This window comes from Neolamprologus multifasciatus, chromosome 3 (assembly GCF_963576455.1).
Source record: "Neolamprologus multifasciatus chromosome 3, fNeoMul1.2, whole genome shotgun sequence".
NCBI lineage: Eukaryota > Metazoa > Chordata > Actinopteri > Cichliformes > Cichlidae > Neolamprologus > Neolamprologus multifasciatus.
In genome coordinates this window covers 1,739,754-1,766,537 of record NC_140441.1, presented here as the reverse complement: position 1 = coordinate 1,766,537, position 26,784 = coordinate 1,739,754, and the positions used below count along the sequence as shown (strand labels likewise).

General features: G+C 41.9%; 3 protein-coding genes and 1 pseudogene across 5 annotated transcripts in view; all 4 read left to right on the top strand.

Annotated features, from left to right (window-relative positions):
* The first annotated feature begins 3,860 nt into the window (after window positions 1-3,860).
* On the top strand, window positions 3,861-7,551 carry LOC146521005 (uncharacterized). Its single transcript, XM_085148604.1, has 6 exons — window positions 3,861-3,891; window positions 4,560-4,601; window positions 4,677-4,946; window positions 5,064-5,306; window positions 5,400-5,642; window positions 7,469-7,551. Exons 1-6 carry the CDS (start codon window positions 3,861-3,863, stop codon window positions 7,549-7,551), a joined length of 912 nt encoding a protein of 303 aa, XP_085004730.1.
* Window positions 5,743-21,832, top strand: LOC146521004 (uncharacterized). 2 transcript variants are annotated; one of them, XM_085154372.1, is made up of 11 exons: window positions 5,743-6,498; window positions 6,599-8,721; window positions 10,216-10,572; window positions 13,818-13,934; window positions 14,375-14,719; window positions 15,477-15,815; window positions 18,246-18,587; window positions 18,662-18,997; window positions 19,345-19,429; window positions 19,795-19,864; window positions 20,341-21,832. In XM_085154372.1, the coding sequence occupies exons 2-10, from the start codon at window positions 8,685-8,687 to the stop codon at window positions 19,841-19,843; spliced, it is 2,007 nt and encodes a 668-aa protein (XP_085010498.1). In that variant the 5' UTR covers window positions 5,743-6,498; window positions 6,599-8,684; the 3' UTR covers window positions 19,844-19,864; window positions 20,341-21,832. The 2 variants fall into 2 exon arrangements, with proteins under 2 accessions (XP_085010498.1, XP_085010496.1); XM_085154370.1 differs by having other exon boundaries at window positions 5,743-8,721.
* A 401-nt stretch (window positions 21,833-22,233) lies between these two features.
* LOC146521003 (H-2 class II histocompatibility antigen, A-K alpha chain-like) lies at window positions 22,234-25,133 on the top strand (annotated as a pseudogene). The gene is made up of 4 exons (XR_014873157.1): window positions 22,234-22,414; window positions 22,823-23,071; window positions 24,529-24,809; window positions 25,018-25,133. The product of XR_014873157.1 is annotated as an H-2 class II histocompatibility antigen, A-K alpha chain-like (transcript).
* Window positions 25,063-26,784, top strand: part of LOC146521002 (uncharacterized) — a 3,523-nt gene continuing 1,801 nt past the window's right edge. The window contains exons 1-4 of the mRNA XM_085154575.1: window positions 25,063-25,170; window positions 25,266-25,333; window positions 25,417-25,527; window positions 26,308-26,460. Coding sequence (XP_085010701.1) covers window positions 25,288-25,333; window positions 25,417-25,527; window positions 26,308-26,460 — 310 coding nt within the window. The 5' untranslated portion in view covers window positions 25,063-25,170; window positions 25,266-25,287. The remainder of the gene's footprint in view (window positions 25,171-25,265; window positions 25,334-25,416; window positions 25,528-26,307; window positions 26,461-26,784) is intronic.

The following is a 26,784-nucleotide window of genomic DNA, read 5'->3' as shown; positions in this document are numbered from 1 at the left end:
TGCATGGGGACATCATCACAGCTCATTTCTTCATTAATGGAAGTCATGCCAATGGACGACCTCGTCCTTAATTCTTCTTCATTCTGTCTTTTTTTTTCAGACATGACAGATGTGACTGTGTATGTATTACACAGTTTCTCTGCTTTAGTGATAAACTATTAAAGTTTCTCACCACAAACATTCCTGTCTGAGTCTTTGTCCAAATGAACTTGAAGAATTTCCATCCATAATTCCGTAATTGTCTTTGTAAGTTGTAAGCTGTTCCCTGTTAAATGAGTTTCATTGAGGTTTATTTGTTATTTTGGGGAAGATTATGTCTGAAATCACATTTAGAAAATTACACTTAGCACCTAGCATCAATCAATATTACAGTAGATAAGATATCTATTAACATTCACTGTATGAACCTTTCTATTTCACTCTACCCTTTCAACATCACGGCTCACACCTGCAAAAGCTCTTAATCATGGCTTGTTTTTGTAGGGTTTGGTGGTTGAAGATAATGGTTTCTATGAGCTTTTAGCTGAGATTCAGAGGTTTCTGTGGAACTTATATTTCTGACCCGTGTTATAACTGATTGAACGTGATGTCCCCCTTTTGCCCCCGGTACCAGGGGCGTGGGGCTTAACAGGATTCAATAATTCATCCCTGAAGTTAAACTCTTACACGTCAAACACAAAGCTGATGTCACGATTGAGACAGTGAATCCGTTTAATTGTCAAGGAACTCAAAGCATTAGCACCATCTTGCATAACAATGTAAATGACCTAATTAAGCCTAATGACACAATGACATTAAATAATTGGCATCATAAGGTTATGTGGGGCAGCAAAATTTTACCCCAACCCACACATACATATTAAAAATAGATAATAAAGGGAAACAGTGTAGCTGCACTTTGTGTTAAATCTCTTACAGAAACTCAAACGACATCTCAGCTGCTTTAAAGCATACATGACTTTAAACATCTGTCACAGCAGCAGGTTTGGTCAGTGACGCTGGAGGTGTGAACAGGGAAGTGACGGTGCTGTTGCTGAAGTCCTTGTTCTGTCGCACTTCAGTCGGTCGTCATCCAGACAGCATGAAGACTGCCTGTGTCTGTCTGCTCCTCGGTGAGTCCATCAGACGCTTCCTACTCTCAGCTCTAACCAGTGTTGGGAAGGTTATTTTTAAAATGTATTCCACTACTGATTACAGAATACATGCCCCAAACTTATTTTGTAACGTATTCAGAATACATTACTCAATGACAGTATTCTGAATACTCTGGATTACTTAATATATTACTATTACTGAAGGCTACTCGCCATACCAATACAAACTAGATTTTTATATCTTAATATAAATGAGTAACAGTAGGGTGGACATTAGGTAAGGCTGCACTTTTTGCAGCGATCTTGTATAGAAAACTATTCAGCGGCAGGTCCGCGGCTCGAGCCGTATTAACAGACCTCTGGCTAATACGGTGGGTTCTGTGTCGGCTCGTAGCTGAAAACTAGCTTTACTTTGTTGTCTGGGTCAACTTTGCTAGCAGAGACAGAGAGAGGCGTTGAAAGGCTGCTCCAACAGAACTTATTGTTTCAGAGGAAAACACGAACACGGTGTACAGTCGAGTCTTAATAGCTTACTTACAACTGGGCTCGTCAGGCTCTCTTCTTGGCTGCATGGTTATTATTATATTTACATGCTTCATACATGATATACCTGTAACACTCTCTCAATTGCTTCCATATCGTGTTTTGTTTGAGTTTCCACCGACGTGAAATTACCAAAAATAGAGAGGGGACAGCCTAACATATGAAACAGGAAAAGAACGATGTGTAATCCATTTATTTCAACAAAGTAACTGTATTCTAAATACCACCTTTTCAAACGGTAACTGTAACAGAATACAGTTACTCATATTTTGTATTTTAAATACGTAACGCTGGTACATGTATTCTGTTACTCCCCAACACTGGCTCTAACACAGCCTAGCAGAGGAAACACGTTTCCAGCAGAGAACACTTCTCACAGCAGCTCAGGCACACTGCAAGATCAGCTGAGGCTAACTCGAAACACACTGGATTAAAGCTGTTCAGTCAGTCAGCTAAAGTGTGTGTGTGTGTGCCAACTTGCAGTTGAACATGTTCTTGGTGTGGTTTAAGCCGACCGTAACATTTTCGTGGTTCTGTAATAACTCATGGTGGCACTGGCTCTCTTCTTCAGGAAGTGTGTCTCATCCATTTCACCATGAGAGAAACATTCATTTGCACACTGTGCTTGGTCCAGATGTACATTTATTTTTTGAATACATGATTTGCATTAGCTATAAATATATACAGTAATATGAAAAAGAGAGTTTTCAGATGAGTCCACCCCCATAACTCAGTAGCTTGCAGACCCTCCTGTAGCAGTAGTAATGGTTTCCTGTGTGATTTTATCAGTCTATCACATCACTGTAGAGAAATTTAGGCCCACTATGCTTTATAGTATTGCTTTATATTTATTTATTTATAGTATTGCTTCATCTCATTGAGGTTTGCATCATTCATTCATTCTAAGGAGCTTGGAAAGAAAAGCATCTAGACTTCTTTAAGTTTCTTGAAGAGGTTTCATCCAGAAGCTTCTTCAGTTTTAGGGTCAAATGGTGCAGTCCCAGATTTAAGGGGAGTGTCCTCTCAACTGGGGCACAAGACCCCTGTTGATCCTTTACCTAATCACATGAGCCAAGGTGTGAAAATGGGTGTAGGTCACGATCAGCCAAGATTTCACGTGAATTCATTGTGAAATGGCTCCACCCTGTCATGTGATTTCCTGAGGTCAGATGGCCCAGGATGTGAGTGGGCATTAAGGCTTCTGGGAAAGAATCTCAACACTGGATTATAGATAGCAGACAGTTGCTGTGGCTTTTTCCCACTCCTCTTTCAAACTATCTGTCTTCTCTGTCCAAAATGTGAACTTTGGCATCCTCACACAGTGACCTTTGCCGCTTAGATGCAGCTAGACAGCCAGGTCTTGTCCCATCCCAGCAGCTGTACAGAGAAGTAGAAGAACCAGAGGGACGAGTATGTTTCAGCCTCTACACAGAGTCCATCAGACTCTGAAGTCTTTCTGAACAGTTGTCTGTTGTCTGTCTCCAGGATCAGAGTGACATCATCATCAGCACCCTCATCACAAAAGCACAGCATATAATGAACTTCCTGTGGTCAATGTTACAACTACTCCATCCTCAGCTCCACCCTCACCACCTGCAGTCTGCTCTCCCTCCACGTGGGCTTCAAGGACCCTGGTACAGGTAGGACATGCTGACCTCCCTCCCTCAAAGAGAAACGTCCTGAGCTGCTCCCCTCAGGCAGGAGGCTCCATCAGGGTCAGAAGCTCTCAGCACCAGAGCAGTTTCTGTCCATGTGAAGTTGAACTACTGAACACGAGCTTTATTCCTCCAGCCCGTCCCCTGGTCACTTTACAGTTAATGAATTACAATAACACACTCAGACTATGAACACATTAGACTCCCTCGCAGGGCCATCGTTCTCCTAATCTGTGCATGGATCAATAAATAAAGCGTCTGTGTGCAGCACTAACATCTCCTGGTCCTTTGTACATGCATCATGCTTCAGTTTATACCATGAAGCTCATCTGTCCCCTCATGTCTTGGTTTTGTACATATTTGTCACTTTTATTATTTCCAATCATGAAACAAATATTAGACAAATACAAACTGAGTAAATACACAAGTTATTGTTGAAACTTACCCACTGTGTGGGTGTGCTCCTCATCAGTGGAGTGTTTGCTCAGACAGTGAAAGTGTTAACAGGGAAGTGGTGAAGACGTCTACGCTGCTCAGACTTAAAGCATTCAGTCACTATTCAGACACCATGAAGACCCCGTCTGCCTCTCTGCTCCTCGGTGAGTCCAACGTTCATCTACTCATTGATCCATGACATCATCTGCCCAGTGTTGGGAAGTAAAAGAATACATGTTACGTATTTAAAATACAAAATATGGGTAGTTACTGTTTATATAGGTGGTAATCAGAAGTTACTTTGTTGAAATAAACTGAATGCACGGCGGTCATTTCCAGTTTCATGTGTTAGCTCATCCCCTCTCTATGCCTTCTCCAATTTTGTGACAACCTCCACAGACAGATTCTACATTTTCCACAGAAATTATTTCACAGCAGAAACATTTAGTAACCACAGCAGCTCATCCCGGAAGTATACGACCATATACGGTCACAGAATACAGTCGTCGAGTCTCGAGGTGATTGGTGTGTAAAAGTCAGGTAAAATGCGGAGCTCCAAACGTCCTCTCAAGATCAGCACAGACACTGTTCAAAATTCATCAGCATGAGGTTTTTTAATGAGGAGACAAACTGCTGTCGTTTGAAGCTAAATTATTCTCTTTCTAGCTCAATATAAAAAATACAAACTACAAATAAGATGACATCCTTCTGAGCTTGGAAGAAGAATGGCTCATGCAAATACTAAACTCCCTCTGATGACCGTTCCAGGGGTAACTTGTCCCTAGTAACTAATGACCTCTGACCTTTACTGACCTCTGACCTCCTGTTGCAGGTGTGTGTGTGCTGCTGCTGTCTGCACCGACTGTTTCTGCAGGTGAGTTGATGAAGTGAAAACGATCAGTGAGACTCCAACAAGAACACAAATACATTTACTCTGTGTGTCCTCCAGTGTCTCTGTCTGTCAGTCCAAACCTTCAGCAGGTCTTCAGAGGATCTTCTTCAGTGTCTCTGAGCTGTGTTGATGATGGACAGACAGCTGATGGATGGACAGTGAAGAGGAGCAGAGGAGGACCCACTGAGGACTGTGGAGCAGCTGCAGGCTTTGGGAGGCTTCATGGTTCCTCCTGTGTTCTGGATCGCTCCGTCTCCTCTGATGGAAGTTACTTCTGTGAGAACTCATCTGGACAGCAGAGCGATGAAGTGTCCATCAGTGTTTCAGGTAGAGACAGCCAGATGTTCCAGCTGTGTCTTTGCAGATGTTTCCAGAGGTTGGATGTAAAATTCCTGTTTTTCCAAAGACATTGTGTCATGCTCTGTTTGTGTTTCTGTTGGTTAGATAAACATGTGATCCTGGAGATTCCTGCACTTCCTGTGAGGGCAGGAAGTAACATGACCTTGCGTTGCAGACAGAGGAATGGTGGCACAATCAGAGCTTATTTCTTCGTTAATGGAAGTCATGTTGGGTCTGAATCGAAATCGGAGCTCATCATCACAAATGTCCAGCAGTCTGATGAAGGTCTCTACTCATGTTCTACTGACACATTTGGAGAATCTCATCAGAGCTTTCTGCGGGTCAGAGGTCAGAACACTGACATCACTTTTGTTTTAATGACAAGCACTCACCGGCTGACCTGATAATGAACTGACTGAATCATCTTCATCCTCACCACAGCCTGCACCTCTCCTGTTAACTCTCCCGATACTTCTGCATGTCCGTGTACTGGGACAGCATCTCCTCCTCTTTCCTCCTCCTCCTCCATCGTTGCCATGATAGCCGGTCTGGTTTCTGTGATTCTTCTGGTTCTAGTTCTGCTTGGAGCTCTGCTTCTCTATAGGAAATTAAAAGGTATAAAGTCTTTTAGATTTAACAGTTTGCAGTCAGATCAGTGTGGATTATATAAGAGAGTCTACAATACAAATAATAATAATAATAATAATAATAATAATAATAATAATAATAATAATAATAAAATAATGAAAATGATGTGACAGCTGTTTCTCCTCTACCGTCATGATCAATGCCCAGGCCTATAAAAGGGTTCACTCTATTAAGTTGTTAGAGTTTAAACCAGTGCAGGACCAGAGTACTGTTTAGTTTACTTGCTCTTGTACTTTAAGAATTAAGTGATTATTTAATTAATCTTTAGCTGAGTGTTAATGTCCACTCTGGGCTCTACAATATATTTTGCATTAGAGTTTAAACAAGTAAGACCTGTGTGGTTTCTTCTGCTTCTGACATACTTTATAATGTGAAAGTTTATGAGCTCTCATCTCTGTCAACAGGAAGCAGCCCATGTGTAAACTTCATATCCTGTGGTCTACATACCTTATATGTCCCTGTGGCTGTGACAGGATATGGTGTTTATGCTGCTACTCTTTGTGTTTGATGCTTGGTCAGCTCAGCATGAAAGCATTAAATTAAACATAACCTCATCCAACCAACATATTTTACAGGCATGTGTTACTGACTGGCCTCCCAATAAAAAAAAAAAAATCATAATAATCATTTTCATCATTAGCATCATCATCATAATTAACAGGATGAAACCTTGAGCAGAACCTGGAGCCCAGATCTCCTGTATAACTGCAGTGTAACTAAGGAAGGATTTGAAGTGCTCTAATAGGGTGATATGGTACTATAAGGTCACTTAGATAATAAGGACTTTATTCACTAGAATGTGTTTTTGTTTCCTGCTTCATTTATCAGGAAGGAGTGACTCATCTCCTCTTTCAGATGTCACCTATGCTGATGTCTCCTTCACACAGGACAGGTGTGTGTCATCAAAACAACCCACACACACACCATCCTTTATAGTTTCAGTCAACACACAATTTCTCACAGTGTGTGTTTGTGTGTGTGTGTGTGTCCAGACAAACATACTGCTGATACATTGAATGCCCACTTGGATGTAAGGTCTTACCCTTCAGGTAAACATGAGCAAAAACTGATGGTGATGGTGGTAATTCAGTGTTCACCTTCACAACTACCTGATATTATTCCCTCATATTTCTGTCCCCAGGGTGTGCTCAGGTCAGTTATAGTCAGGTGGTCTTTAAAAAAAAGAAGAAATCTGATGGGTTGACAGGTAACCTTGACAACAACTCCTGAAATCAAACACCATCAGCAAAATAATCACCTCAACCTGACATTAAATGTTCTGTTTGAGCTTGTAGGGGGAGCTAGAGACAGCTTCTGTGCTCACTAACATTAAACACAAAATGTTAGTTCTGCTGGATCAGTTCAATTTGTTTTATTTTAGTTGTGAACTTTAACCACCTGAGCTTACAAGTGTAAGGGCAAGTCGAAATGTGCTCCCAAATCTTAAGTCAGTGCAAATCCAAAAAAGGAAGCAGGAAGGGAGGGCGACCCAAAAGTTGGACATCTCAAAGGATGAGGAGAGGAAGATCAGAGATGCACAGCTCCCACCGCCAATCAGGATCTCGCCTGGACAACAACATATGACATCTCCATCACCCCCAACCGGGTGGACCTGAGTCTGGCTCTGCTTAAGAGCTCTTCCTGTTAAATGGGAGTTTTTCCTTCCCACTGTCACCAAAGCACTTGCTGATAGCGGGTCATAAGATTCTCTGTATGTATTATTGTAGGTTCTACCTTACCTTGAGGTGACTGTTGTTGTGATTTGGTGCTGTATAAATAAAATCGAATTGAACAGGAGAGGATCAGGGTTCCTGAGTGCACAGGAACACTCAGCTGATCTGTGTGTCACGTGTGTTTTACAGCACCGGCCCCCAACCCCCAGGCCATAGACCAGTGGTCCGTGAGACGTTGGTACCAGGCCACGAGAGTTGAGGCTCAGGTGTGAAATTTATGATTTTCAGGGCCTTTATCGTTACATTTTTAAATGTTTTTAGCATTAACTCGGTTTCCCTGGGTCCGCGTGTTATGAATAAGTCCTCTCTTTTTTTTGTTACTGGTACTGGTTTTATGTTGTTGTATTTATCCACAACACCGGTCCGTGAAAATATTGTCGGACATATACGAAAAAGGTTGGGCAGCACAGAACAACAGTTTTGAGGTGTTTCACTCAGAATGATCAAAGCCACTCTGTAAATGAATGAATGCATGAATTAATCATTTTCAACATTAAAATGTTTGCAGTGATTTCCACTGATTTAGACTGGTGAACTGGCCAGGTCATATCATCCCGTAACAGGATGCAGAGAGAGAGCAGACATTGTGGGCTGGGGAAACATGATGGAATAAAACACAAGCAGGGAAACAAGGCACCAGAACCCACACAGCTATATAAACACAGACACAAAGAGGGAGACAGAGGGCAACAACACAGGGAAATCTAATAAACAAATCTAAACAGACTAATCTAGGTTATGACAAAGTGGACCTAAAACATAAGTAATAATACAAAATGAAACAAGAAAATTCAAAACACTGGCTCAAATGACGCAGGAACACGACAGCTTCCTGTTACAACAGAAGTTACTAGTAGATGTTGAGCACAAGTCTGAATCAGACTTAACAGCAGTTTTTTTTTCTTTTTGTGAATTAATTAGAAAATTACACTTTTACTTCACATTTTCAGGTCCAGGTTTATTCATTAGTACCCTTAGATGAAGTTTATTTCTACAGCACCTTTGGAGACAAGCATCACAAAGTTCATCGCAATAAACTACGATTACAGAGCAGAGCTTTACAAACTACAAACACTTTACACTACAAACTACGACACAGAGCGATTTAAAAAAAAGAATGATAGAGAGAATAAAAATAGAGCTTTTACTGAGCTCCTGCTGTCACTGACTGCAGCACTTTTCCCTCTGATGGAATAAGGAAGTCTCTGAATACGTCTCTATGAGCTTTTACTTTGAAGGTTGAAACCGAAAGTAAAACTTTCTTGTTACAGCTGGAAAGTTAGAGCCGTGTGAGTTTTTGGGTGTCGGGTGGAGCAGAGTTGGTTATAGTCTCTGTCACAGCAGGATGAAGAGCCTCGTGTCCTTCCTGCTGCTCGTGCACAGTAAGAACTTTGAACCCGTCTATAGTTGGGCTGCCGTCAGCCACAGGGGGATGTTTTCAGTAGTTACCGGTCCCTGCTTCAAATAAGTGATAACAGAATGCTGGGTGAGCCACACCCAGTCACAGCTTAGTCTGTTACTCTCCAGGTTTTACAAGTAGTTTTGTATTTTACAAATGAAGTTTTGTCTCCGACTGAATGCAGAGTTTATTTTAACTCTTATATGTTAACCCAGTTTTTTTGTTTTTTACTTTTAAGAGCATGATTAATATGTTTCACAACCTTTTCACAGTAAAGCAAGCGGTCGGCTGATCTCGGCTGACCTGTAGGAACTTTTATTAATGTCTTTCAAACAGAAGCAACACAGATGGTTGACATTTGTGTTGCTTCTGCTTCTTCTCAGCTTTACGTCATTAATACACCATAATCCCTGAGCTCTGACCAGGAATGCTCCCACACAATCTGCAGTGATCAAACGTTTGCATTTCACTGATTTTACTGTCAAAGAAGGGGATGATGCTGGTGTGCCAGGAAGAGGTTTCCGTGTGTGTTTTTAGCTGGACTGAAAAGGATTTTTACCCTGTGGCAGGAATGTTCAGGCTTAAAATGACTCTATATCATTTATGACAGATTAGATTAGATTAGACCAACAAGTCATTTACAGCAATTTGAATACTGGCAATAATTTTTTTGCCAATTAGCAGAAAATGTGTGTGTGAGGATTTGTCTAACAGCAGACAGAGAAGCGCATATGCTGAATGAGCTGCTTTTAAGGAAATAAACATGACTCGTGTCATGTGTGGGGACTTTACATCGAGTCTGAGGTTAATCAGGGAAGGTGTGCAGTGACGTGAGATAATGAGCTTGTTTCAAATGTAAAAAGTGGAGTATTGAAAGCATAGAGGGTAAAAATATGAGCGCCCTGAGAAATGCTCAAGTACAGAAACCTGAAAACAGAACATCTGGAATCCAGAGAAGCGCTTGAGTTTGAAAATGTAAAATTTCTCTAAAGTAGGACAGGTCCATGTGTCCTCTTTAACATCAGTCTGTGAGCAGCGGTTCTGGTCTGATGGAGGGTTCTAGCTGCTCAGCTGTCCTGGCTCTGCTTCGTCCTGTTGTTGAGCTCATGATGCTCCAGATGTTGTCAGCTGGTGAAAGGTCCGGACTGCAGGCGGGGCGGTTCAGCAGCCTGACTCTTCTCTTATGAAGCTGTGTTGCTGGAATAGATGAAGTCTGCGGTTTAGCATCCTTTGCTCGAACATGAAGGCCTTCCAAGAAGAACTTGTCTGCATGGAGCAGATGTTTCTTTGGCTCCTATTTATACCTTTGAGCGCTGATGGAGGCTCCTGATGGGCTTCAATATTTTTTCAAAGGTTTCTAGTGTTACACACTGTGGTCATTACTGGTACTAATTTAAAACCTGTTGTTAGAACTCATCCCGACATGTGACTCACCCTGTGGACAGACTGAATGACGACACTCTGTTTCTCTTATCAGTTTCCCAGCATGCCTCAGGGGTGGAGGTCTATCAGGTGTATGAAGGGGAGGAGTCTGTCCTGCTGCCCTGTCAGGTACCTGTCAATGTTTCCAGTAGCTCCACAGCAGTGGTCTGGGACCGTGATGAGTTCAAGATCCCAACAGTCCACATGCGTGTGCAGAGCGGAGATGATATTCTGAATGATCAGAACCATCGTTACACCAACCGAACATCGATGAAAGCCGACGCCCTGCAGACTGGAGACCTCAGCCTCACCCTGAGGAACCCTACAGTCTCTGATGGTGGGACCTACACCTGCATCGTCCGCAAATATGGACAAGATCAGAGCAAGGCCCAAGTGCAACTGAAGGTCAAAGGTCGGTGTGTGAAATCATCTGTACTGTCGTTATGATGTGTGTACAGTAATGTATGACTGGAGTCTGAGATGTTGTAACTCTGAGCTCACACATCACCACTGGCTGATAACTAGGGCTTCCACAAACGATTATTTTGATAGTCGACTAGTCACCCATTGTTTTTGCGATTAGTCGACTAATCAGATCATCATCCATTGGACGTAAAACGTACAGCTTATTGCACCAGCAGCATCTGCTCTTATATAACTATCATTAGCTTACAGCTTTAAGTGTTTAAGGTATGTGCTAACTAAAAATAAAGACAAGATGATAGTTTATTAAATTTTAATGAAATTTGCAGATTGTTTCGGTGAAGTTTAATAAACTCCTTGCTATCTAAAATATAACAGGACACCGGAGTAAATTCTCAGCATCTCACACTTCTGATAATCAGCTGTCTGCTTGATGTTTATTCAGCTGTGTAAAAACTATAACTTTAATCTCAGCCAAACCGATTTACTCAGGAACAAATAAAATACTAAAAAACAAACAATAACATTTTAAGTTATCTTTTTTTTTTTTTTTTTTTTTTTTTTGCCTGTCCCATTTGGTTCTTTAGCCGTCAGAATTGTTGTCTGAAGACCAACAAAGATACTCAATGGATTTATTTTGCCAAATGGATCATCATGGCATTGCCGTATTGGTCCATTTGATCGACCTTTGTTTTTATTATTTATTTTATTTTATTTTCAGTTGTTACAGACGGGACAGACATGAGTGAGGGATAGGAAAGGGAGAAAGAAAGAGGAAGGAAAAGAAAAACAGAAGGGGAGAGGGACAGTGAGAAAGGGGGGGGAAAAAATATCTCCGGGATCACCTGTTGAGAGAAAAAGAAAAGAAAACAAGCAAAAAACAAAACAAAGCAACATACTAAACACAACACCATCACATTAATTAGCTAAGTGTAAACAGCAGTAAATACTAAATATTGAATGTTGTTGTGCAGCACGCAGGACAGACAGCGCACAATGTGCTTTGAAGTAGCAGCCAAGAAAGGTGTGATTTAAGTCTACGAACAGTGAACACCCGTGTGCACACCTGTGTGGATCGGCGCGCTTGTATTCAAATGGTTTCCACATGTAACGATTAGCCGGGAGTCCGGTGTTCTCACGGCTCTAGTTAGCCTAGCCCCCGGCTAGCTATCGCGCTAGTGGCTAACAGATGTCTCCGAAAACGTCGGAGCGCTTTTGAAAATATGTGGTGTCTTGATAAACTGAGCAGATATTTGAGGTTTACACAGCTACATTCTCGCCTGAAAATATGTTAAACGTTTATTTTGTGACCCAGAAAGAATAATAAGAGTAATATTAAAACTAACTAGCTGCCGCCATTGTTGGAAACTGAGCTGGGCTGTGCTATGAATTCTGGGACACAGCTTCTTCTTCTTCGGGGTTTAACGGCAGCTGACATCCTTGTACATGCAGTCTCTTAAATCCTACTACTGATTCCTGCGTCTTTTGGGATCTTACAAAGCTTCAAACAACGCGTCGACTATTAAAACAGTCGTCGACGACGACTTTTGATAGTCGACGTAATCGTGACTAGTCGACTAAACGTGGCAGCCCTACTGATAACACACATTCCAAAACACTTAGTACAGGTTAGTGGAATTATAAAGGTTCCATGGCCATTAAGTACACTCATGGGACACTTCATTAGGTACACCTGTAAGATGTTCATTGATTTAAATATCTAATCAGCCAGTTACCTGACACCAACTTACTAGGCATGTAGACATGCTGAAAACAACCTGCGGAAGTTCAAAGTAACCAACAGAATGGATTCAATTCAATTCAGTTAAATTCAGTTTTATTTATATAGCACCAAATCACAAGAACAGTCTCCCCAAGGTGCTTTATATTGTACGGAAGGACAATGATGGAGAAGGAACAATGATTTTAGTGACTCTAAATGTGGCACTGAGTGCTGGTTTGAATACTTCACAAACTGGTGATTTGCAGGGATTTTCCCTCCAATCATCTGTGAGTTTACAGAGAAGGTCTGAAACACGGAAACACAGCTGCAGGCTAAGGCCACACCTTGGTAAATGGACTCGTTCTTATAAAGCGCTTTTCTACTCTTCTGAGCACTCAAAGCGCTTTACACAACTTGTGCATTCACCCACTCAAACCCATTCGCACAAGCACATTGTTCTAAGTGCGTTCTAAGTAACATTCACACTCCGATGGATGCATCGGAGAGCAATTTGGGGTTAATATCTTGCCCAAGGATATTTGGCATGCAGACTAGGGGAAGCCAGGAATTGAACCACCAACCTTCTGATCAGTAGATGACCTGCTCTACCGCCTGAGTTACAGCCACTGCTGCAACATTCAGAGGTTCAGAGTCAGAGTTTGGTGAAAACATCATGAAAGCATGGATCCATGCTAACTTAAAGGCTTAGACATCTGGTGGTGTGATGGTGTAGGGGAGATTTTCCTGAGACACTTTTGGCCACTTAAATACCAACTGAGCAGTTTAAACCCCACAGCCATGAGTACTGTTGCTGACCGTGTCCATCCCATAATGACCTCAGTGTATGCTTCCTGCAGGGTAACAAAGCTGAGATCATCTCAGACATGACAATGAGTTTACTGCACTCTGACGGCCTCCACAGTAACACATCTCAGTCCAACAGAGCGTCCTTGGTATGTGCTGGAACAGAAGAGTCACATGATAAATGTGCAGCGTGTGAGTGATGATGTCACATCTGAGCCATTAACAAGCTAGGCAAAAGGATACCAGCAAAGTGTACCTAATAAAGTGTCCAGTGAGGCTCTGTGACATTGACTCTGTAATGGTGTGAAATCTAAACTGAGAGATGTCCAAGTGTCTCCAGCAGGGGACACTATTCAACTTCAACACATATACACTCACTGCCACTTTATTAGGCACACCTGTTCAGCTTTTCTTTAATGCAAATATCTAATCAACCAATCACATGGCAGCAGCTCAGTGCATGACGTAACTAATAAAATGTCTGCTTAGTAAGAACCTATCATCTTTTCACTTATAGGTTGTTGACATCTTGCTAGTTGAGCTGTACATTGTACGGTCCACTTTTGTTACATTAAATAAAAATTGCATCTAAAACAATTTTACTTTGTGAATGAGCTCATTGATCAGGACACAGAGTAGTGAACGAGTGAGGAAATCTGCTGTGAATTCAACATGTTTCATGTTCAGGTTTCTTCTGTTCACCACAGAGCGTCCTCCGACCTGGCCCTGGGTCCTCTCTGGCATCCTGGCTATCTTGGCTCTCCTGGCTGTCAGCAGTGGGATCGTCATGTGTTATAGATATAAAAGGATGAAAAGCCCAGCAGGTATGATGACCTTGTGTCTGTGTGTGCTGCTGTTTGGTTTGTTGTTGTAAACCAGAACTGGACAGGAAGTAATGAGTGAATGATTTTCCTCTTATTCTTCCTTTGTGGGCACTCATTTCCCTACAGAGGAAGGGGAACCCCGACATACCCGACACACAGATGTGTGTCATCTGTCAGGAGAAGCTAGCTAATGTGAACATGGCTAAATGATTGTTAGTAGCTGTACGTTGATCTGAGCTTTGTGCAGTTGTGGCTTGATGCTAATTTGCAACACTTGAGATTTGTGGCCCTAAAGACCTCCAGTGGATACAGTTGTTCTTATTTTTCTGTCCTCCATGACTTCAGCACTGAAACAATCGAACACCTTCTCTTTGAGGTCATGGTAGACTGATGTGTTGGTTTGAGTGCACATGTCATGATCTGCTCTGTTGTCCTCACAGACAGCCAGGTATTGATGGTGGAGATTTCAGAGGGAGAGAAAAAGTCTGTCCTGCTGCTCTTTAAGACCACAGAGGATCTTCCCCAGGACGCCACAGTGGAGTGGAGACTCACTGAACCCAAACACATGCAGGTTCACGTGTATGACAGTGGAAAAAATCAGCCGGACAAACAGGACGAGGTGTACCAAGGCCGCACAGAGATGAATGAAGAGCCACTGAGAGATAAAGACCTCAGTCTGAAACTAAAGGAGCCCCGCATTACTGACACCGGAGTCTACACCTGCACCGTCAGCAGCAAGGATGGAAGCCTCCTACTTCAGAAAGTGGTGTCTCTAACTGTCAGAGGTGAGTGGAACAGCTTTGATTGTTATGTGGATCCTCCATAAATTTGAACAAAATCAAACTGCTGCTGACACATTTTCATTTGAATGAATAAATGCAGACATTTTGATTAAACTTGTGAACTGAGGGAGCTGTGTGAATCCGATTAAGGCCTGCACAGACCTCTGAATGAAAAAAAAAAAACATGGGATAACATCTGCCATTTAATTCCATCATTCATCAATCTATCAGCTCATTAACTCATTAATTTCCACACTGCTTCTTTCTTCTACAGAACTTAACATCTGGCTGTACTATGTCAGATCTCCATGGCAACATATTCATAACAAGAATTTTTGTCAATAAATTTACCACTGCCAATATAACAACACAAAAATAAGGGACCATCACACCACATGTGACACACACAGAAGCAGAGTCCAAACAAAAGTTTGATCCATGCTGTGTAGCAGAGGCTGTGATTCCTGCTGACTCACTGCTTTGTTAAAAACACAAATTCCCCAGCATCATGCTGAAGGGTAGACGCTGTAAGTATCTGCAGGTGTGACAGAATAAATCCAGAAGACTAAAGAAAGCAGCAGATAGCAGAGCAAAGCAGCGCTTTGTGCAGCCTCACACATCAACACACAAGCAGTCGAGCTCAAAGTCAGAGAAACACTGAAAACAGGAGCTGCTGGTTACACAGCAGAGGACATGATGGAGGCTCAACCTCACTGATGTCTGTCTGTCTGTCTCATGTTCTACTGTGTTCTCCTCTCAGAGAGCCAGATGGAGACGGTGGAGGTGACAGAATGGAACAAGTCTGTCCTGCTGCCCTTTAAAACCAAAGATGACCTTCCACAGGATGCCACAGTGGAGTGGAGACGCTCAGACTCCAAACACAGGAAAGTTCACATGTTTCAGAGCAGCCAGCACCTTTCAGGTGAACAGGACGAGATTTACAGAGGTCGCACAGAGATGAACAAAGAGGCACTGAGAATCGGAGACCTCAGTCTGACCCTGAAAGAACTCGGCATCACTGACAGCGGAGTCTACACCTGCATCGTCTCCACGCATGGAAAAGTCCTGAAACAGAAAGTGGTGGTGCTCAGTGTCAGAGGTCAGTAAGCACATCACAGAGGCTGTGGTATGTTGTCATTTCCTGTTGTCAACACTCCATTGACTGTATGAAAAACATGAAAAAAGGAAATCTGCACTACTGGCCAAAAGTTTTAGAACACCCCACTTTTTCCAGTTATTTATTGGAATACAAGTCGTTCAATTCCAGTGAATAGCTTGAAATGGTACCAAGGTAAGATGTGAACTGCCAGAGAAAGTTATGGAAGCGCAGACCCAACATCTGTATTGTCTGTTTGGTTATTCTGGCAAGTACATTGAAAGTAAAGCAAAAGATGGAGTACTTTTCCTTGTATATGTATACACATAAAAGGACAACAAATGTGCCTATGTGAACATTCACATTAAATAAATATTGTAGGTGGAACTGCTTATATCCCTCATACACGCTCCTACAGGCTCTGGGGGTTTCCGATGATGCACTAAACAATTTTTTTCATGCCCATATTTCACTCCTTATATAGTGGGGCAAAAAAGTATTTAGTCAGCCACCGATTGTGCAAGTTCCCCCACTTAAAATGATGACAGAGGTCAGTAATTTGCACCAGAGGTACACTTCAACTGTGAGAGACAGAATGTGAAAAAAAAATCCATGAATTCACATGGTAGGATTTGTAAAGAATTTATTCGTAAATCAGGGTGGAAAATAAGTATTTGGTCACCTCAAACAAGGAAAATCCCTGGCTCTCACAGACCTGTAACGTCTTCTGTAAGAAGCTTTTCTGTCCCCCACTCGTTACCTGTATGAATGGCACCTGTTTGACCTCATCATCTGTATAAAAGACACCTGTCCACAGCCTCAACCAGTCAGACTCCAAACTCCGCCATGGCCAAGACCAAAGAGCTTTCGAAGGACACCAGGAAAAGAATTGTAGACCTGCACCAGACTGGGAAGAGTGAATCTACAATAGGCAAGCAGCTTGGTGTGAAAAAATCAACTGTGGGAGCAATCATCAGAAAATGGAAGACATACAAGACCACTGATAATCTCCCTCCATCTGGGGCTCCACGCAAGATCTCATCCCGTGGGGTCAAAATGATCATGAGAACGGTGAGCAAAGATCCCAGAACCACACGGGGGGACCTGGTGAATGACCTGCAGAGAGCTGGGACCAAAGTAACAAAGGTCACCATCAGTAACACACTACAACGGCAGGGAATCAAATCCCGCAGTGCCAGACGTGTTCCGCTGCTGAAGCCAGTGCATGTCCAGGCCCGTCTGAAGTTTGCCAGAGAGCACATGGATGATACAGCAGAGGATTGGGAGAATGTCATGTGGTCAGATGAAACCAAAGTAGAACTTTTTGGTATAAACTCAACTCGTCGTGTTTGGAGGAAGAAGAATACTGAGTTGCATCCCAAGAACACCATACCTACTGTGAAGCATGGGGGTGGAAACATCATGCTATGGGGCTGTTTTTCTGCCGAGGGGACAGGACGACTGATCCGTGTTAAGGACAGAATGAATGGGGCCAAGTATCGTGAGATTTTGAGCCAAAACCTCCTTCCATCAGTGAGAACTTTGAAGATGAAACGAGGCTGGGTCTTCCAACATGACAATGATCCAAAACACACCGCCCGGGCAAGAAAGGAGTGGCTCCGTAAGAAGCATTTGAAAGTCCTGGAGTGGCCTAGCCAGTCTCCAGACCTCAACCCCATAGAAAATCTGTGGCGGGAGTTGAAAGTCCGTGTTGCTCGGCGACAGCCCCAAAACATCACTGCTCTTGAGAAGATCTGCATGGAGGAATGGGCCAAAATACCAGCTACTGTGTGTGCAAACCTGGTAAAGACCTATAGTAAACGTTTGACCTCTGTTATTGCCAACAAAGGTTATGTTACAAAGTATTGAGTTGTATTTTTGTTATTGACCAAATACTTATTTTCCACCCTGATTTACGAATAAATTCTTTACAAATCCTACCATGTGAATTCATGGATTTTTTTTTCACATTCTGTCTCTCACAGTTGAAGTGTACCTCTGGTGCAAATTACTGACCTCTGTCATCATTTTAAGTGGGGGAACTTGCACAATCGGTGGCTGACTAAATACTTTTTTGCCCCACTGTATGTTCCTACGCCACTAGTTCATGTCCTGAACTTTGTCTTCTCTCTGCTGCAGTTTGTTATTTGTCCTGTTTGTTATGTGTGGTCTCTCTGATCTTCTTCCTCTACCCCCTCACCACCCAAAAGATTGCCACACCTCCTTGATCCTTGATTTTTGCTTCACATGTGTTGCTCATATGAGATTACCTGATCAGTGTGGTTCTCTCTTTGGTATTTTAGAGTTATTTTCATTGTAAAGCACTCTGATATACTTTTGTCGGGATCTGACACTACATAAATCAAACTGATATGAATTAACTGCAGCACATAACTTCTGCCTGTCTGTACAACTTTTTTCTACTTTCTTCAGTCTACGAGCTTCAGACAGTGGAGGTGACACCGGGGGTGAAGCGTGTTCTGCTTCCCTTCAAAACCACAGCTCACCTGCTTGAGGACATCAGAGTGGAGTGGAGACGTTCAGACCTTGAAGATGTGAAGGTCCTTGTTTATGAGAACAGCCAAAACAAGCATGAAGAGCAACACCAGGGCTACAAAGACCGCACTGAGATGAAGGAAGAACTACTGAGAACCGGAGACCTCAGTCTGACCCTGAATTACCCTCGACTTACTGACAGTGGAGTCTACACCTGCACCGTCTACAAAAACGATGGCGCCATCCTGAAACAGAAAGTAGTGATACTCACTATCAGAGGTCAGTAAACTTATCTGAGGTCAGTAAATGTATAACTTGTGTCTGTATTTACAGCTCATGTTGTATTTTATCAGACTACCAGGTGGAAATGGTCGAAGTAACAGAGGGGAAGAAGTCTGTGCTGCTGCCCTTTAAAACCACTCTTGATCTACCCGATGATGTCACAGTCGAGTGGAGACGTGGTGATTCAAAAGTCACAGTCCACACCTATCAGCACGGCCAAAACCAGCTAGAAGAACAGGGACAGGATTACAGAGGTCGCACAGAGATGAATGAAGAGCCACTGAGGACTGGAGACCTCAGTCTGACCCTGAAAGACCCCCAAAACACCCACAGTGGTTTCTACATGTGCACAGTCTCCCAGGGTGAAGACATCCTGAGACAGAAAATTGTGATGCTTACTGTCAGAGGTCAGTAAATGTAGCTTCCTCCACCCACTGCTCTTTTAGTTGAGGAACTGCTGTGAAAACATCAAGTGTCCATTTTTGCTGAGTGTCAGATGCCAAATAGATTCACTTAATACACTCATTCTGAAACTGACACTAAAATAAAACAATATTTAAATGTTAAGTATTAGTGTAATTTTATGGTTCTGCTTTGTCTTGAAATGAGGAAGTTTCCCATAGTTTTCTTTGATATCACTGAGTAATGGTTGCAGTCCTGATTCCGATGTTTCAAATATTCTTGATAACTCGCACCAGAGATTGAAGACAAGTTAAATGAGACTCTGAATCAATGTTGTCTGTTTCCTCTGCAGGAAAACATGGTGCAAGCTTTACAGAGCGGTTTCAAGGCTTCAGAAATAAGAGAAAACCCATGACTGATGGACCTTCTTCCTCTGTGTAAAGTTGTCTTCCTCTGTCTTTATTTTTGTTGCCTGTTGTAAAGTTGGTGTGAAATGTAAAGACTAGAGCTGGACCATTTAAAATGAATCTTTAACTCAGCGCACATCCTGCAGGTTTAAATCCAATTTTGCTAAAACCTCAACTGACATCAGAACCTGAATACTGAAAGTGTCGTTCATCCTTTTTTCAATCTTTAATGAATTCTTTACTGATCAAGTTTGTTTTATTTATATTATATATCTAAGTGTAATCATGTGATTCATTGGTTGGTTCTTGGTGTCAAACTGGAAATAGCAATGTTACATATGTTGATCTTTTTGCTTGTTTCTTCCTGATTGTCTGTTCTGTCTTCTCTTGACCAGGACTCATGAATCTGTTCCACTCACTACTAAAGAAAAAACTTCATGTTAAATTAAGGAGAGGAGCTGGCAGGTAAGTCATCATGCACATCCGTCCCTCTCAGCAATGTTTGATTCAAATTACATGCAGATTTGTGGCCACGTACACAGGTATTTTTGAAAATACAGCTTTTTCTAGATCCACATGTAAATGGCATTTTCAATCACTGAAAACTGAGATTTTTAAAAACTCATGCCAGGGTGGAAATTTTTGAAAGCTATGCTTTTGTGTTTATGTGTGGATGAGGAAAACTGAGATTTATTCACACAATATCAAAGTTGTGCGCAGAGTGAACTTCTTCATTCAAAACAGACACTCTCACAACCTAAATCCTAATGTGGTCACTGGTTGGGAATAAATGTAATTTAAAAAAAAAAATTGTGTATGCACAAATTTGGTTATTAACATTTGAGATGATAAAGGCACTTGAATACTAACATACATACAGAACATACATACAGAAGTATTTAAGGTTTGCATAAAACCCTGTTTACTTTTTCCATTCCCAGGCTTCTGCACTTCTGATTGGCCCAAATTTCTACACCACTAGGATTGGGCATGTCCTTGGCAGCGTTCACATTTTTGGTGTTTAGATGTGGACGGATATATTTATTTTCAAAACTGCACGTGTGGACGGGATTTTTTTTTTTTTAAATAAAACTGAAAATCTCTGTTTTAAAAAATACTGTGTGGACGTAGACTCTGTGTGATCCAGTGTGTATGTCTGACTGACTCTTCTCTCACACCTTTAGACAGGGATGGGCTGGGACAAAAAAAATCAGCCAGGGCATTTGACTAGAGACCGGTCCACCAGGTGTTATAGGAAAAGCCATAAAGCCTTTGAATGAAAACAAACGCTGTTGTCACAGTGATGTTCAGTCTTGTTGGTATAAGTATGATTTCTATACATTTTATATCAGATAAAAACTTTAGTTGTAAGATTCAGATAATTATTTATTAAAAACTAGACATTTTAAATGAGAATAAGAAAGAAAAGTATGTCTTTGTGCCCCCCTCTCCCTGTTAATGCCCTACCTGGCCCCCTGGCAAAATTTTGCTAGACCTGCCCCTTTGGAGATACCAGCTGTTAACTACATAGAAAAAGATCCTGGTGTTATTTGTCTCTCAGAAACAGTTCATGACTTCCCTTCAACTCATTCATGTCACCTAAAACATAAACCTGTTTCTGGTGCAAAGTGGGAGATAAACAAACAAGAGAGACGGGACTTGTGACAGAAAAGCCGATCAGCTGATCATTGATCACTTTCATGATTGAAGTAGCAACAGGAGAGGGAGGGGGGAGAATGAGAGAAGAGGCAGCTGGCAGCGTAAAGACACAGAATAGCTCCAGCTTTGTGTCTTTTTTGTCTATTCTAGCTGAAGTACGGGACAAACTGTTCCTTTTCACTTCAATACGAAACCCGTAAAAGTTCCTCAGGACGATTCTGTTTTTTTAAGGGACGGTTGGCACCTCTACTAACTACTAGATCATTTTGCCTCTCCACCAGTGAAGATCGCGGTTTTCAATTCCAAAACTCAAAAAAAGATAAAACCTGAATGAGCCTGAGTTTTACTTTCATCTTTCTTCAAATTCACAGTTAGAGCTCATGTTTGTACTGCAGGTTATCAGATATGACCATTAATGCTGAAGCAAAGAAGAAGTGATACGGACTGATAGTGAAACTGAGACAGTGACCAGAGAAGTGGATTAGAGGAAATGTGCTTTATTTACTGATGTCAGTTTATAAATAGTACTCTGTGTTTATTAATTTAAATGTACGTCTCTAAGTTGAAAATATAGTGTTCGAATGAAATATGAACTAAGAAAAATGTACAGATGGTTTATCTTTGCGTCCCCTGACTCGGGTTTCTGGACACTAGAAACCAAAAGAGTACTGTGCCATAAAGACTCGTGAACCAGCCTACCGAGTGGTGCTTTTTACTGTCAGGTGACGTTTTGTCTGTATCGCGTGTATTTTTTTTTAATGTATTTCTTTTAACAAACTAGATTGGTTCAGTAGATTGTAATTTAGAGACAGAGCAGGACTGGAGCTGATTCAGCCTCTCAGACTGATTATGGTCCATCTAAGCTCACAGCAGAAGGATGAGGCCATCACAGCTGCTCCACCCTTCACAGGAGGAACCCCAACTCCTCCTGGACTAAAGGTTTGAGCAGATCACCTCTGCAGTTCTTCATCTGTCCACCAGGTGTCCACAGTGCACCTGCATTCGCAGATCACCTGACCATCTGAGTCACCTGACCACCTGCTCCGTTTGTGTTTTTTTGTTTTTTATCTTTCTTTTCCATCCATGTGATCTTCATCGGACTCTGATCAAAATGAGTTTTATTGTAATGTCATTATTAATTTCTGTTTTCTATGCGTCTGTGTTTGTGGGCCTGGTGCCTCTGTCTGCCTGGATACCGATGACATCATGTGGTCCCTGTTCTGTGATTGGCTGATGTTTGTGTACGAGCTCGCAGACATTCAGAGAGAGTCACAGAGCTCCTGCTGCTGATGATAAAGATGAAGGTGTGGGTGCTGCTCCTCATCCTCTCCTCGGTCCTCTGTGTCTCTGCTGATGGTGAGTCTCTAAATCACTCATTAACTCTGGTTTAATGAACTTATTAAAAATACTAGTGAGCAAATAAACTCTGTCAGAAGTCCGAAACAGAAGAGAGGAGCACGCGCACACATTTATCACGTGATCGTTAAACTTCACCAGCTGATTACTGGGACACTGTTTGTCTAAATATGAGCTTTTCCACAACACAAACACTGTTCCCCAGTCTGACACGCAAAAATCAGAAAAACACAAATGTAAAACACACATTTTTAACAACATACGTGTTGTTTGACTAATAGTTAAAAAAAGAGATTTTAATGGACTCTATATTTGAGGATCATCAGGCTGATGGTTCCTGTGTGACTCACATTTGCTGACAGTCAGCACTGAATAACAGACACTGAATAAGCTCTCTGTTCTCCTCAGGTCTCTACGAGATGAACTCCGTCAGTGGCTGTTCAGACACTGATGGAGAGGATGTGCTGATACTGGATAATGAGGTGGTCTGGTACGCAGACTTCAACAAACAGACAGGTGTTGATTCTCTGCCAGCCTTTGCAGATCATCCACGCTGTCCGTTTGGGATGTATGAAGAAGCTGTGGCTAATCAACAGATCTGCAGACAAAACCTGAAGATGGCTCGTACGGCTATGAAGGACTTCCCCAAAGAACTCGGTAAACATAACTCATCAACCACACAGTCCACATGTAAAGAACAGAAGTACATTTCCAGCTTGGGAGTAAATACTGTAAATATTTCACATTGTTAAAGTGATAAAACAACAACAACAAGATGGCAGATAAATCGCGGAGATCCAGTTGTCACAGGCTGACAGGTTAGACCAGCTTTGCTGTCATTAACCTGACACTCAGGTGTACAGTATGTAGTTGGCTCACTCTAGTTTTAAATAACATATGATGCAAACAACAGAATGATGGTGTTATCCTGAGGTTAATCCAAGCTCACAAAGTGTCAATATTCACCAGATTTACAGATATAAACTAGAACAAAAACACAAAGATAATCCAAATTTGGTGAGTTGGCAAATGCTGGGAGATTTAGTGTTGTCTTAAAAAAACAGCAATGTGTGTGAAATGATTGTTGAGAAATCCCCAAGTATTGTGAAGAAACAGAAAATATTTTCTAAATTCATCTTTCTGAGTTAACTTCAGTAATTAGTTCCTGCAAACTATTAATGTGTTGTTTTGAGAAAGACATGAACAAACTTGCCTTGCAAGTCAGTTCCTATCAATCACTTATGTTATGACAGCCCCGTCTAGATCGTGGGACTTGTTTACTCGGGATGGTTTTAGAAGCCCAGATCTCAGGCTTCAGGGGAAGATATGACTTGCTAGAGCAACCAGTTAGATCTATTTGGACTTAAATAGATTTATACTCAGATTCACACCTTTATTGTTTCACAAACAGTTAGAAAGGGAATGTTCACAGTTTAGACTTTAACTGCACATTAAAAAAAATAATAATCTAATTGATTCTAATTACTTAATTAACCCACTCTGAACTAATGCGGATGTTCTTAGCTTTGGAGGAGAGAGGTTGGTGGTGAGATAGGCACTTCCTGTAGTGTAGGTATGTTCCACCTCAGTGCTCTGTTATTGAAAATAATAAGGAAGCTACGATTCACAGGGAGAACCTTAAAAGGCTTCAGAATCTGCAGTCCACCTGGTAAATGATGGACGCCCAAATCCTTCTCAGAATCATAATCCAACACAGCGATGATGATGAGCAGAAATAGACGACATCATTCTGCTAAGATGTTGATCAGACTCGTGTCTTTGATAAAGCACAAAGATGATCTACTTACTAGCAGCTCTGTCAAAAGAATTTCTCTCTGCATAACTAAAAATCTTCTTCTCTTGTCCCATCTTATCTTAGTTTATCTTATCTTATGCTATGGAAATATTATGCTTCCTATGAAATGAAATAGGGAACCTACAGTATGTATTTCCTCTTTATCACATGACATGAAAACTACAAAAACTCTGTTCTTGCACATTTTCTCTAGAAACTGGAGTTCAGCAGAAGAAGCTTCTGTTTCTTTCAGTTTTTTGTTTTCTCATGTTATTGAGTCGCGTGGTGTTGTGAGTAAACTGTATGTGTTTGTGCACAGATGCTCCTGGCAGTGTGACCATCTACACTACAGTAAATGTGGAGATTGGAGTCCAGAACACTCTGATCTGTCATGTGACTGGTTTCTATCCTGCTCCCGTTAACGTCACCTGGCGCAAGAACACAAAGAAAGTGGTTGAAGGAACCAGCATGTTCCCTTATCCAACAAGGATGGTTCCTTCAGCCAGACGTCCAAACTGGACTTTGTTCCAAAGGGAGGAGATGTGTACGTCTGCAATGTGGAACATGTGGCCCTGACCGAACCATTTACCAAATTCTATGGTGAGTATATCAGGTTCAGTTTATTGTAAAATGTACCAACAACAGTAATCACAAGGTGAGTTATATTCTAAGGCTCCATGTCTGCAAAGGAAGTGTGTTCAATGATCTCTAGTAATATGATCTGAAATTAAAAAACAAGCAGAAAGTCCCAGCACAAAGACTGACTGTTTACAGATGTGAAGGTTCACGTCTCTCTCTGTCTATACAGAGGTGGACGGCGTTGAATCCATTCTGGGACCTGCAATGTTTTGTGGAGTGGGTCTGACTGTCGGTGTCCTCGGCGTGGCAGCAGGAATCTACCTCTTCATCCGAGGAAGAAAGTGATGCTGAACGGTTGATGCTAATGTTTTAATAAATTGAGGTAGACACCATCCTCTGAACTGATTTTTATATGATTCATTACAAATGAAACATCTGGAGGAAAGTGAGAGTCAGTGATGTTGGTTTGTGTTGTAGGTCTGGAGAGAAGATCTCCTGTATGGTGCAGCACTCCAGCCTGGAGAAACCTCTGGTTACTGACTGGGGTAAATACCTGTCTGTATCTACACACCTGTACAGCTGCCTGTGTGTCTGTCCACCTGTGTGACTCTCACCTGTGTGTCCTCAGTCCCGTCCATGTCTGAATCCAAGAAACTGATGATCGTTGGAGCCTTTGGGCTGATCCTGGGTCTGCTCTTTTTCCTGGCTGGAGTCATCTACACGAGGATGTGCAGCAGAGGTCAGAGCAGCACTCACACCAAACTGTTCATACCACAACATATGAGTTTGAAACCAGTTTGGATTCTAGGCCTTCTATACAGTTTCATGTACATGTGACATACATGTTTTCTTCACAGCACTTTAAAGGACACGTATACTTTACATGTTCATCAGCAGGATGATTTAAATCAGAACCAGAGCATGAAAATTAGAATTTTTAAGGGTCAGAGTTCAGAATCTCTCCTCTCTCTCTGATGTCCTTTGAGATTGTAGTAATAGTGGGGCGCCACAGGGCCCTGTAAGAGGACCTTTGTTTTTAAATCTGATATGTGAGAAATTTCCACAAGAATCAGGCTAAAGGTCAGTTAAATATTAAAGATACTTACATTTATGTCTTATTCTGCCAGCAGACACTGATTAATAACTCAATATAACCACAGATAAATCTGTTCTCTCCGATGTGTCGCACCACAAACACGTCAGCAAAGAATTTCCAAGTTTACAATGTTTTGAAAGCTCACAACACAGCTCACAGGCTAGCAGGGTGGGGAGGCGAAATACGAGTTTATAGTAAAAACCTCGGCCCAGTTTGAATCAAGCGTTTCCCTAATCACTTAGGATCTTCAAATGTGTACCATAGGTGCATATACCAGGAAGGTGAGGAGTAGCTGTGGAGCCTGCCAGTGTTACTTTACCAAAGCCAAAGTGTGAGCAGCATGAAACATTAGAACTGTGGCGTGTATCAGTTCAGCCTGAGTCGTCACTCTTTGACCTTTGACCCTTGCTCTCACTGTTACAGATGGAAATACACCTTTAGCTCACAAGTTCAGTGAGAAGCAGCCAGGGGACTGGAGCAAAGATGCTGCAGCTCTGAGCTTGTGGAGACCTCAGAAGGAGATGTTCTTCAAACCCGACTCTGAGCTCTGCTTCACAAATGTTCTGCCTAAGTCAGGTGACTCAGTGTTTCTGTGACATCATCAGCTCATCACATGACAGCTCAGGTCCTCACTGATTAATCAGCTCCTGAATGAACAGCTGCACACTGTGATGGTTTCATCTTTGTGTTACAGTAAAGCAGAGCCTGCTGGTTAGCTTTGCCACATGGGAAAATATTAGAGAAGTCATTACGTCATTTAGCACCAGACGGGGAGCAACAGCTGACAGCAGCTAGCAGCAGCTTTGGGTACAGCCAACAGTGTGGGTTGAAGGTGCCAGGCGTCTCTGGATCAAGTATAGCTGTCAGCTATACTTGTTACTGTCGTTATTTGTTTACCAG